Raw genomic sequence first — 13936 nt, 5'->3', positions numbered from 1 at the left:
ACTGCTGTAATGCAAAAGGCTTTTTAAAAGTATTACTATGGAAAAGTTCTTCAACATAAAACAAAAACATAGTACAAAATGGTGGTTTAAGATTGAGACAGAAAATGGAAACTCTTCAATAAGAAAACTAATCAGAATGCATTTAAGGCTTATACCAAACAAAAAACTCTTCTCCAGAAAAACTAAAAAAAACCCACAAATCCCTAAACAGAAATATCTCTCAATTAACAAATAAAAATGATACTAAAAAGGTACTCTAGCCAAGCAAAAAAAAAAAAAAAGGTCTTTTCCATTCTATTTTTCCATAAATAAGTAGCTTAAAAAAACTTTTTTTTAAACCAGTGAGTCATATAGAATGGAAAGAGTTACCCACTGAGATAATCACATGCAAACTCTGGAAACTTACTTCAGTCTTTCCTCTTCACTCAATGTCTTCCACAGTTCTTCAACATGCACCGTTGCCTCCTCCAAACTTGTCTTAGGATTTTCTGCGAGGAACTGGGCACGGTGATCCTGAACAAACAGGGCACTTGCTGACAGGGGTTTCTTGATTGCCCGATTACTGATTAGATCATAAGCTGTGAGCTGTCCAGATTTGCTACCTATGACATTTGATTTTTTGTTATCAGGACCTTCATTGAGTTTTTTTTGCTCAGGGCTTGGATTATTCTTTTCACTTCCTTTACATGTTGAACTTTCTTGAGGCACTAAAATCTTCACAGGTTCGATATTCTCTCCCCTACAATCTTTAAATGCATTTCCCTTGCTCCACTCATCTGCACAAATTTCCAAAGACTTCTCAAGAACTGCTTCTTCCTCATGTCTTCCACTTTGATTTGTAGAAATTTTACTGCCATTGTCTGGTTTCGGGTGCTTTATGGAACCCACAAAAAAAGTTTCACTGTATTCACTTTGGGCATTTTCCCATGATGAATTATTTACTGGGATTTCCTGAGATGTATTTCCAGTGTTCTTATCAATGCTAGCAATTTCTCTATTCAAATGATTATCACAAAGGTCACCCACACTTGACTGCTGATTTAAACGATGGTTAGTGTGTTCACCAGATTCATCATTAGGCACATCAGTCTGGAAAGGGACAGATGCAGTATCAACATTTGCACGATTATTTCCAGATGATTCTATCTTATTAAAAAGCACATCTGTTTCTACTGTTTTACTAACAACGATGTCAGCTAAGGAAACATCTGTTTTATTACTTTCACAAACATTTGTACTAGGTAGTGGTCCATAACAAGTCGTCATCAGATTTTCAAGAGCAATTAAAACAGATTCCTAAAAACACAAATTAACACAAGTTAGAGGAAGTTATAAACAAGATGTAATAAGAAAAAAGAAAAACATACGGAAGTAAATCTTTTTTTTATGAAAACAATCAAGACTGCCAAAGTTACAAACTAACACAAAAAAAATTATCTGAAAAAGGTTACCTTATTCTGTAATAATACTTCACTTTTATCTGGTGTTAAATTCACATCCACTTCAGCAGTAGGAACATCAATTTTCAGAAAGAAAATGGGATACAAACGAGTACATTCCTTTAGACACTTCAGACTGTAATAATGTCGGATTAACTAGAAATAGATGTCATAAATAAAAAGAAAAACACTATATAAACATAGTATTTATAACCTTAAAATACTACAAAAAAAGAAAAAATTCAAGTGGAAAACTGAATAGATATGGACGTTGCTTAGGAAAAGCAATAGCTCAGTTGTAGTCATATTCATTTTAGTGCCTGCCCTATATTTACATGAATGCCACAAGCACTCTTAAGAAATAACAAGCATTTGCTGCAAGCTGCTTCATGATTAAAAATTTGCCATGGAAACTTAAATATCTAGGTTCAAATCAAAACTCTACTTTCAAATTCTGTGGATTTCAATTTTTTTTTTGAAGATTTACTTATTTGAAAGTCAGACATGCACACAGAGAGACAGAGAAATCGAGAGGATTTTCCATTTGCTAGTTCACTCTCCAAATGGCTGCAATGGATGCACTATGCCAGGTATGAAGCCAGGCTCTTCATCACAGTCTCCTACATGGGTGGCATTTGCTATTGCTTTTCCCAGGTCATTAACAAGGAGCTGGATTGGAAGCAGGGCAGCTGGGACATGAACTGGCACCCACTTGCAATGCAGGAGTTGCACTGTGGTTTACCTGCATTGTTACAACACTGGCCCAGTCATGTAACATTTGTTTTCTCATTACAAATGAGGATAATAATATTATCACACAATTGTTACAAAGAACAAATGAAACGTTATATGTAAAGATATAACAGACATCTTTATATAAAAGGTGCAACAGATACTGTGTCTGTCTCCTTTTTTCTTATTTTAGAGAAATCCTTTATTATTTATCCTTGAGACAATTTAAGAAATGACAAAGCTAGTTTTTAATTTTTAGTACAAGTGACAGTCTTTTTTTCTGAGTGATTACCTTTAATATGTCTTTTTGATGTATTGGTCGACTGTTTATAAAGATGAAGCTCCTCTCTGGAGTTGAAAGACTTGTCAAAGAGTGGTCTGCATCATGCTTTGGAAGAAATCCACTTAGATAAACCTATCATCGTAACAAACAGTGACGGAATATGCAATGTCAGCACTGTGGTTCCACAGACCTAGCTACAGAACATATCAAAAAGTATAAGGAAGTTTAAAAAAAAAAAAAGGCTTTTCTGTTAAGGCCAAAGAACCACCTACTTCCTGATGATCGTGTCTTAAACATTACTACTTACAGAATCTTCATGAAAGGTCAGGCTTTTCAAATATTTATCAGGAAAAATAGCATCTGTTCTCAGCATGTTTTGTTTTAAAAATTTCTTTGCTCACATTATAACTTGTTTCTGGTCTGTTTGTCTTCTATTTAACCATCTTTTCCTGTAAACAGATGGTTCTTTATTTGTTTAAATGTAGTACTGTTAATCTTACTGGGTTTTCACACTTCTGGTTAAAAAAAAAATCTTTTTTATTTTTTGAATTAACGTGCTCAGTGCTAAATAATGACTGCAGTGGTACTTTATTTTCCTTTTTTTTTTAAAAAAATTATTTATCTGAAAGTCAGTGACAGAGTGGGGAAATACAGAGGTTTTTCAAACCACTGCTCTCTCCCCCTCGATGCCTATAACAGCCAAGGTTGACCCAGCAGCCAGGAATTCCTCGCTTCAGTGTATCCCATGCGGATGGCAGAGATCCAGGTACTTGAGACATCGTCTGCTGCGTCCCGGGCACGGTGGCAGGAAGCTGAATCAGAAGGACTCTGATACACAATGCAGGTGTCTTCAGCAATTAACTTAACCTGCAACGCCACAAAGTGTTTCCCATTTCCTTTCTTTTTAGCAAACTTCTCCACAGAAATTTTGCTAATTACCTGCCATGTTTTTCCATAACATAACTGGGTGAAGACAATGGGAGAAAAATGAAGAATGCTAGGAAGGACAACCAGGGAGAAAATAGATCTTAAGGCCAGAAAGCATGGCACATGTCCCTTCTCTTTTTGCTATTTAACACAGCTGAAAACAGAATGCAGTGCTGTTAGAAACACAGGTCAGAGCTAAACTGGTAAGATCTGAAACCCACCTGGATTACCAGTCACTTAATTCAATCAAGCTATTTATATAGGTCTATAATCTATCTGGAACAATGGAACTGGATGTACTAATAATCTGTAAAGCATTAATAGTAAAGTTTAAGCTTAGGGTAGGAGAAGCAAGTCAGTCAGCCAGGGTGATATTTTTAGTTAGGCAGACTCCATGAGGCTCCTCACCAACACAGCCTGCAGGCTGCCACTGATGTCTCAGGCTGTCCCTGTCCTGGGGAGTAAGTGTGTAAGGAGACGCATTACCAATTTTAGAACACTAAGTGCATTATTGACACAGTGCCAAATTGTGCCAATTTGAAAAAATAAATTAATAAATCTGGATAATCCATTACAAAATGATATGGCTTAATTAACTGTAAAACTTCACAGCATTTATAAATGGTTGTATAATTTACCAGGAAACATGAGATCCTTCTTGAAGCACCTGCTAGGCAACAGGGAAAGCCTGCTTAGCTTCTGAAAGACTTACTGGGTTTGTAGACAGGAAGAAAAAAAAAAAAAGAAAGAAAGAAAAAGGAAAAAGAAAAAGGAAAAAACAAGCACCTGCCATGAATATAACAAAATGAAGAAAAAATGCCTACTACTGATTTCCATTCTCATCATGTTCGTTGACCATTACCTAATTACTTATAGACATTCAGCTTTCGGCGTGGTTTTGAGTAACTTTAAGAAAAAAAGGAAGTATTTAAGTTACACGGAAAAGTAAAACAAAATGGCCATCTTATTCTTGGAAAACAAACATAAAATTTCAAATTGATATGACAAAATTTTTAAAAATGAGATGGACATTATAAGATGCTATAATCAAGTTAAGTAGTCTTTAACTTAAAGGAAACCAAAAATGAATAAAAAAAATACAAATGAACATCTCTCCCCTGACTGCTCCTCAACTAGGGGCTCCTGGCTGTCCTTGTCCATAGATGCAGCTTCCTTTGTAACTGGCTGCTACTGCAGTGCACACTACTGAGTCCTCTTATTTGACCCTGCAGCCCCTAATGCCAACAACGCTCCTTCGGCAAGTGGTCCATTGTGCGAATCTGTTTCCATGTTCTCTCTTGTCTCTACGCTTCTTCTGACACTTGCCCTCCAATCTGGTTTGTTGGTTTTTCTCTCTTATCTTCTGTAATGGGTGACAACTCCAATGAGTTCTACTATCAGGCCATTTTCCTGTGCTTTCTAATTACTGTTCAGATCAATTCATTCACATCTACTGTTTCAACAACTACTCATATGCTAGTGATGCTAACACACAGACATTGTAGCTCTCATTTCTTTCACTCCTAAACACTTCACTAATTTTTACTGCCTTCACAATATTCCCAGTCTCATACATCCAAAATTTTTCACTCTGCTTTATCCACTATCCCAGCCTGTCTTCCTTCCTAATGATAAAATTCCACCCCTGTCATCTCCTTAGTCTGCCAAACCCATGTTTATTTCTCTGTTCCTGACTGCCCTGACAAAATCCTGAGAAGTTTGCTAACATCCATTTTTCTCCCTTTACCTAAATCTCCATAGCAGCATGGAATTATACTTCTAAAGCAATAACTTAAATACTCCTGTCAGGATCAATGGGATGCATACACGCAGAAATCCCATCACAACTTGAAACTACATAGCAGTAACAGACAAAACTATTTCTTTTTCAATTTATTTATTCAAAATCAGAGTTACAGACAAAAAGAGAGAGAGAGAGAGATTATTCATCAGCTGGTTTACTTTCCAAGTGGACATAACAGCCAGTGCTAAGCCTGGCCAATGCCAGGATCCATGAGTTTCATCCAGGTCTCCTAGCTGGGTTGCAGGGACACCTCTTTTTCTGGTGTTTCTAGCTCATTAGCAGGGAGCTGGATCAGAAGTGGAACAATTAGGACATAAATATACGCGACCACAATGCTGGCATCGGCCAAACACATTTTAAAAACATTTTCAAAACACCAGTAGCCACAGCAGAATGACTGTTAACGTGATGGTATGGAAGCAAAACACATAACAAAGTGATGATTAAAACCAACAGGATTATGTGACCAAGGATCAAAAACAAGATGTGCTACTTGGGGATTCAGTTTTGGTTTGGAAGTAAAAACAGAAATATTCTATGTGTGGCAGCAGACAGAAATCAATCTTTCCGTTTGAAATGGGGGGGGGGGGGTGTATGTAGTACCTCCTCTTCAAAGAAAGAAAACAATACTATAATTACCACCTGGAACTGTTTTCCAGGGTCACAACAGACAACTTCAAAATCAATTATAAGGTTAAGCCAAGCTGGCAAGCTGGTATGAAAAGTGGTCTGGAAAATTCAGGATAAAGAGACTTCAACTACTAATACAACACCTGTTTTTGAATTGAGACTGGGGGTAGAGAATTGCTGGCATGCTGTGAGAATGGAGGGGGTGGGGAGAACAGGAGAAATAAAGCATACAAACCCTATATTCAAGACGATTTTGCAAATTATTCATTTCAAAGTATTTAAAATAGCAATAAATGAGGGAGTGCTCTCCGCAGAAAACAGAAATAATAAAGCAACAAACATGAAATGGACTTTGAAATTAGTATGTGCAACATGTTTTTAAAAAGTAAAAATGCCATCTTACCAAAACCAGAGGGTAAAGAAACGAAAACCAGTAGTCAGAAATAAAATTCAGAAGAACATATAACAAAACCCACCCCCTACCCATTATATCCTGAATCATGGAAAACATAAGTTGGAGCAGACAAAAAATCTGGAATTAACTGAGAACTCAGTACAGCAAAGAATACCCAAAGGGAAGACAGATGTTAAAAAGGAAAATCTGATGAGCCCCTTCAGCCAACAAAGTCACAGTGGTAAAAGCCCAACAAAGGCCACCACAATGGCGGCCCAGTTGAGATCAACAACTACAATTAGAAGATTTATCCTACATGGAGTCACTATACATAAAAAAGAGACTGTTATTTTATGAGAAGGAAAACATTAGCCAGTGAATCTGTCACCCCACACCAGGGAAGAGACCTTGGTGTCAACTTGCACAATTTCAAGGTATGTTTGTCAAGGTGAGATGAGACCCATTAGTCTTTAGAAAGCAAAATTGCTGGAATAGGCATTGTAGTACAGCAGACTAAGGTACCACCTACGAAGCCAGCATCCCATATGAGCACAGTTTCAAGTCCTGGCTGTGCTACTCCTAACCTGGGGAAGTAGCAGAAGATGGTCCTAAGTGCTCCACCACCAAGGGAGCTCTAAGCTCCCTGATGTGGCCTGGACCAACCCTGGTCATTCTAACAATTTAGGAAGCGAACCAGCGGACAGAAGACCTGTCTCTTCTGTCCATAATCATGCATATAAAAATAAGTAATACACATCTTAAAATTAAAAAAAAAAAGACTGGTTTTGATCCAAGGGAAAAGGAACTCAAAGAAATCTTGATATAGGACAACTCGCCAACCACACAAGCCTACAAAGCATTGAGCATAGGTGGGTTGCTAATGGCAACCAAAATACCACACCTGTTTAACCACACAACGCAAAAACAGAAAAAAGATCTGATTACCAGAGAGAGCCTCAGAAACTTCATTATCATTTTGACAGTCCATGGCACTGAATACTAAGTTATATTTTCCAAGTTCCCTCATTCCTCCATGCAAAAAGAACTACATGGAGGTGCAATAAAAATTATGGCATCTGTGATAGACTAGCAACAGTTTTTATTCCATTCTATCTCAAAAATTTTGTCTTTTAAAAATTAAATAAGGTTAGGGTTAAATCTAATAACACATAAACACAAGAAAAAATTTCCCATATACAGGACTACCTCATTGACAGTCCCATTCACAAATGAAATCCACAGCTGGCCAAAATCTACATCAGTACTCTTCACCCTTGAATGTGCATCTGGAGATCTTATTAAAATGCAGATTCTACTTCAATTGATCTGTGATGATACCTAATATTCCTGACTTCTTTTTAATTTTATGATAGAGTTCCATAGGTTCTCGGATTTCTCTTACTCCCTCCTCAATTTCCCTCCCCCCCACTGATTTCCCTCATATTATTACAAAAGTATAGTCTTCCATAAGCAGTCATAAATCCATCAATAGTCCTGATTTCCAACAAGTTTATAGATGATGTCAAGAGTGCTTATCTTTAGATCAAAGGATTACAGCTGCAGTATCTACCATATGATGATGACACATACAGTTTCTGTGTAGCACAAAGTCCCAGGAAGCTAAGAGGAACCCAGGAGAATTTAGATAGTATCCTTACCAGCCCAAGCCAGTCATCATAATCAGTCTAAGATAGCACTGGAACATGTCAACATTATGTCAACAACTCTTTTGGGAGCTCTGAAAAAAAGCAGATCACAGCCCTGCTGCCTCAGGCACTCTAACTGCCCACTAAGATTAAACTGCATTGTTCCTCAGACACAGAACTGTAAGAATGAACTGAACATAAGTCCCCTTCTATGACTCAACTCCCATCCAAAAACTCAGTAAAGAGTCTAATTGATAATACAGAGTTTGAAAAAGAACCAGAAATGACCAAAATGATAATGGATGGAAGTACATAATCCAAGGCTAAGAAATAAATGACGCAGATTCAAAAAGTTCATATCAAATGCTCAGCACAATAACAACAACAACAACAACAAAAAAACAGTAATGAAAGACACATACCTAGAGATATCCTTGCAAAACTTAAAAGTAAATTAATAAATAATAAATAAATAATGTAGTATGCATAGTTGCATACCATATTAAATCTCTTTTCGTGGTGCCAGTATCTAACATGGACACTGGTTCTAGTCCCAGTTGCAGTATCTCTGATCCAGCTCCCTGCTAATGGCCTGGGAAAACAGTGGAGGATGGCCCAAGTTCTAGAGCCCCTGTACCCATGTGGGGGACCTGGAAGAAGTTCTTGATCCTAAGTGGCAGCCATCCAGGAAGTAAAGCAGAGGATGGAAGATCTTTGTCTTTCTCTCTCTGTGACTTTCAAGTAAAAATAAACAAATGGGGCTTGGTGCAATCACTCAGTCAGCTAACCCTCCACACTCCAGCACCAGGATCCCATATGGGTGCTGGTTCATGTCCCAGCTGCTCCACTTCCCACTCAGCTCCTTGCTTGTGGCCTGGGAAAGTAGTAGAGAATGACCCAAACTCTTAGGACCCTGTGGCAATGTGGCAGATCTGGAAGAAGTTCCTGGCTCCTGGCTTTGGATTGGCTCAGCTGCAGCCATTGTGTCCATCTGGGGAGTGAATCAGCGGATGAAGATCTTTCTCGCTGTCTCTCCTTTTCTCTGTAAATCTTCCTTTCCAATCAAAAATAAATAATTATGTATACTAAAATATTAAGAGTCAATGCAAAAGAAAGTCAATTCTCAGAAATCAAAATTTATCTCTTCTATTTCCTTTTGTGGAAATTACTTAAAGATATGCCACAGCAAAATGAGAATAAATGCCAAGAAAGCAAGGTAGGAACAGAGCTGTGCTTTTCCTTTCTCTGTGAGAGAGCACTTGCACCTGATGGTTTACTCTCCAAATGAAATGGCCAAAATGGACAGGGCTGGACCAGGCCAAAACTAGGAGCCCTAGGACTTGGGCCATTACCACAGCTTTCCAAGGCCATTAGCAGGGAGCTGCACTGAAGTGGAGAAGCTGGGATATGAACCAGTGCCCATATGAGATGCTGGCACTGCAGGTAATGATTTAACCTGTTGTACCACAACACTAATGCAAAATAAGTGAGTACCAAGAACAATGACTTCACAGAGACAGAACAGAAAAGCTATAAGAATGGACGTTACTACTGGCTTGAACAAAACTACATTTAAGAAACACTGGGGGGAAGTTCAGAAAATGTACAACATACACAGGGCAGTCCACACAGAAAGTGAAGAAAAGCATGATGAATTTGAGCAACTGAAGGGAATAAACAAGAGTCCCTTTACCTGGGACACTAAGGATGTTTTCATTTGTGTGGCATTAAGAGATATAATTGGATCCTCACAGAAGAAGCAGAACACTAGCACAGGAAGGGCTTTGCAAGGAAGATTACTTAGTTACAACAATGTACATTCCTTACACATTTTGAATTATTAGAGGAGCCGGTAAGGAAGGTGAAATATCTTCCAATATTACATGGAGTCAAAAAACTCTAAGGCTGAAAGCCCAAGAAAAGAAAATGTGACTATATATCTAGAAAAGTGGAAGAAATGAGCAGGCCTACTATCATCCTTCATTGGGAAAAGAGAGAAGACACTAAATTGAAAGTTACTTTAAAAAAATCAACGAGGAGGACATGTGGCACAAAAGTTAGGAAAATGGCCATTTCACATTGCCTAGGATCATGTTCTGGTTCCATCTCCAATTCCAATGTCCTGCAACTGCACAACCTGGGAAGCAACAGGTGATGCTGCAGGCAATGGGTCTTGTCAAACATGTAGGAGACCGAGACTAAGATATGGGCTCCTGGCAGACAGGGTATGTACATTGGTCTGTGTGTATCTTTTATATAAACAAAATGAAATAGAAACAACCTTTTAAATCACTATAAATAACAAACAAAAGAAAAAATAGTAGAAGAAAGAATTTTAACATAAGCACTGTATTTATTTTCCTTTTAATCTGACATGTATATTTGGTATAAAAACATCAAAAAGAAAAACATCTTATGATCCCAAGTCCCCAGAAAGGAACGATTTCAACAGCTTCCCTGGCAAACAGGATCCTGAAGGGCACTTCTCTGCATACCTGATTCTCCTGGGAGCAGTACTGGAAGGCTTCCATGTGGCCCATGACCGTAGTCCCCAGAACCGACAGGAGAGCCATCCTGTGGTCAGATACTCGTGTTTTCTGCCAAACGACTGCCTACAGATAAAATGACAAAGAAACCCTTGTAACGCAATTTAGATCCACTACTTAAGAATACATTTAGTATTCCTTCTCAGCTGAAACATTTAATATCATTTATAAGAGATTTGTAACCTGTAATGGCTGCCTGTAAACTCAAGTTCTCACTTTCAGAAGTTGTGTATGTTGCAGTATACAATCTAATGAAATCTCCTCCATTTGAGTTATCTCCTCTTTACAAGATAACTTGCTCTTTCTCAAGGTTGTTGGAAGGTGAAAATACATACAACAGGCAATGCAGAGTCAGGTGACTAGCATAAAAAGTTAATATTAAATCTCTCATCTCTTCTATACTCTTCAAAATATACATTTCAGTAAGTATATAAAATTAAAGTTATTCCAAGTAAGATATTACTATTTTATGCTATAAGATTCATGAAAATAGTCAGTAGACATAAAAATTAGAAAAAGAATGCTTTTTAAAAAATATTTTTGTAATTATTTTTGGATATAGAATACTTACAAAATGTTAACTAAACCTAATCAACAAAAAGCTGAGTGGTTTAGAACTTTTCCACAGCATAAATGTAGCAGGCTCGATTTAAGAGGATCAAGGTACACATACACTGAACCAAAGTTTGGCTGTGAAGTAAACAATCAGGTTTGATGTAGTGTAATTTCTTCATTAAACAAGGTCCAATTACAGTCAAATCATTAGAGAAACCATTCCTTTATTAAATAATGTTCACACAGCAAAATCACCAGTTAAGTGGCAGGAAAAGGAACTGAAGGGACTGAAAACGGCCTGATGTGCTAGCCTAGCACCTAGATCCTCGCCTTGCAACTGCCAGAATCCCATGTGGATGTCTGGCTGCTCCACTTCCCATCCAACTCCCTGCTTGTGGCCTGGGAAAGTAGTAGAGAATGGCCCAAAGCCTTGGGACCCTGCAGAGAAAGCTCTTGGCTCCTGGCTTTAGATCACTCAGCTCTGATCATTAAAGCCGCTTGGAGAGTAAGCCAATGGATGGAAGATCTTTTTTCTCTTTCTTTCTCTCTGTAAATCTGCCTTTCCAATAAAAATAAATATTAAAACAAAAGAAAAGGGGCAGAACACAGTCGTGCACACAACAGCAGTTAGTTTCATTTTTTTAAGCAAAGTTTAATTTATAAAACATTTAGCTTTATTCTCTTTTCACAAAGTTTATTAATAAAGAAAGAAAGAAGCAACTGAATGTGGCCAATGCTGAAAAAGCAGTTTAAGAACCGAGGAACAGTGGGTACTGGCAGAGGCGAGAGCACCTCTTGAGAAGTCAACAGGGCCATGGTGTGCAGATTAGATGGAGATTATGGGGAGGAGATAGGAAAGTGAACCAAGACAGCTGTTTGGGAAGACTGGGTGAAGAGCACACAGACAGGAGGCAGGGATACGAACACACTCGGGTGGCAAGCAGTGAGGGAAGAACAGCGAAGCTATTGCAGATAGAGGCTGGAGGCTGGGTTATTTTTCTTGCTTTCCATTCTCTTCTGTAACTGAACAAGGTTTTTGTCAAATTACAGTGCTTAAGATATGTAAGGACTGGGCCCGGCGCAGTGGTGCAGTGGTTAAGGTCCTCGCCTTGCACACCCGGGTTCCCATGTGGGCGCCGGTTCTATCCCAGTTGCTCCACTTCCCTTCCAGCTTCCCGCCTGTGGCCCGGGAAAGCAGTCGAGGACGACCCAAGGCTTTGGGACCCTGCACCCACGTGGGAGACCAGGAAGAGGCTCCTGGCTTCGGGCTGGCATAGTATTGGCCGTTGCGCTCACTTGGGGAGTGAATTATCGGACGGAAGATCTTCCTCTCTGTCTCTCCTCTCTGTATATCCGCCTTTCCAATAAAAAAAAAATAATAAAAATAAATCTTTATAAAAAAAGATATGTAAGGACTGTGAAGAAGGTTTGATAGTCCCTGTAAGATACTGAAAAAAATAAAAAAAATAAAAACCTGGTCAGGTGACACCCAATTGAGGTGGACTTTCATTGTCTATATGGATGACGAAAGTCCAGAAAGGCAATAGTTGCATTTAAAAAAAAAATCACTGAAATAATCTACTAAAGATGAGTAATGAAACTGCTTTCTACTCCACATAGGTGAATCTGACAATCGATGAAGTTGACAAATCTTGAAAGGTTATACAGTTATCTTTGCTAGTCTAAAAAAAGAGAAAGAGAGAGATTATATCAAAGAAATCTGACAAATGAAATCTTCAACAATGACCAGAAATCTACCGGGGTAGGAAGAAAGAAATATCAATGAAATTGCATATCTGAAATGAAAGATGAAGCAGAAAGATCTATGTCGTCCCCAGTTCATATAGTAGGGACAGAAGTAAAGGCACGGGCACTTATGGGCAATGAGATGATAATCCATTACATCTGCCTAAACATCCAGGCCATTTATAAATCACTTTGTTTTCAGAATCTCAAAGAGCAACTGCTTGAGAAAAACAGAAATATTTTGACAATTATTCAATATAACAAAGTATTTAATATTCTATGTAATGGAAGACTGCTTACCTATTCCCAGAATTTTAATGATATCAATCAGACAGGAGTCATTTGTCTGAGAAACTCCTGTTAATCTTCACAGCCATCTCATGTAGGTCTTACAATCTCATTTTACAAATAAAGAAACCCATGTTTCACTGATAGTTACAGAACCAACATTTATATTCAAGTCTTTACTGCTCTAAAATCTCACGCTTTATTTTTTTGCCAATTCTCTCCACTTAGTGAAAAACAACAGAAGTCAGAACCAACTCCCGACATTAGCTAGGAAGTGTCAAAGAGTAAAATTCCTGCCAACAAATTGACTTCTCACATATGATCACCCTCATGGCCATGTTATATATCCAATCATCCTGATGTTATCAATGAGATAAAAATATAAACTTACTTTTAGCCTTTTCATTGAGAGACAGTTTGTCTTCAAAAGAAAGGCAAAGAGTAAAACTGGCCTCCTTGTATCACCAGAAAAATAAATTCCAAAAGGTTTGAGAACTACTATCCTAGAAATCTCAAACAAGAATATTTCTGGGAATGCAACTATTGACACAAACCTTAATCTTACTCTGCAGAGATCAATATACTTGAGAATTTCAAAATTCTTAGAAATTTATATTTATTGATAATCATATAAAAATGGACACAAAATATTTGGTTAAAAAATACAATTAAATGGTAGACCTTGAAAAATAGTTCAGGTACAGTTTCATCTGAAATTGCAATATCACTGTGACCCATGTTAGAAAGAGGATATACAGTAAACAAATCGAAGTTAAAAAATAAACTTTATACAATTTAAGTGAAAGCAGAGGTTCAGTTCAATGAACAAATTTCTAAACAAACCAATATATTTTACTGACCAGATTTATATTTAAAGATCAACAAAACAGATTTTAAACTTGGAACTGCTCTAGTAAGCTTGGGTTCTAGGAACAGAGAGTCTTGC

General features: G+C 37.8%; 1 protein-coding gene across 2 annotated transcripts in view; it reads right to left on the bottom strand.

Annotated features, from left to right (window-relative positions):
* Positions 1-13936, bottom strand: part of PMS1 (PMS1 homolog 1, mismatch repair system component) — an 86478-nt gene that overhangs the window by 16515 nt on the left and 56027 nt on the right. For both annotated transcript variants that reach the window (XM_040971854.1, XM_040971855.1), the window contains 4 exons: positions 10351-10467; positions 2464-2586; positions 1452-1595; positions 407-1296 (listed from right to left, as the gene is read on the bottom strand). In XM_040971854.1, the coding sequence (XP_040827788.1) occupies positions 407-1296; positions 1452-1595; positions 2464-2586; positions 10351-10467 (1274 nt within the window). The remainder of the gene's footprint in view (positions 1-406; positions 1297-1451; positions 1596-2463; positions 2587-10350; positions 10468-13936) is intronic.

Source organism: Ochotona curzoniae, unplaced genomic scaffold (genome assembly GCF_017591425.1).
Source record: "Ochotona curzoniae isolate NIBS_2020 unplaced genomic scaffold, NIBS_Ocur_1.0 contig_2210, whole genome shotgun sequence".
In the NCBI taxonomy this organism is placed as follows: Eukaryota; Metazoa; Chordata; class Mammalia; order Lagomorpha; family Ochotonidae; genus Ochotona; species Ochotona curzoniae.
This window is presented reverse-complemented; position numbering and strand designations above follow the sequence as displayed.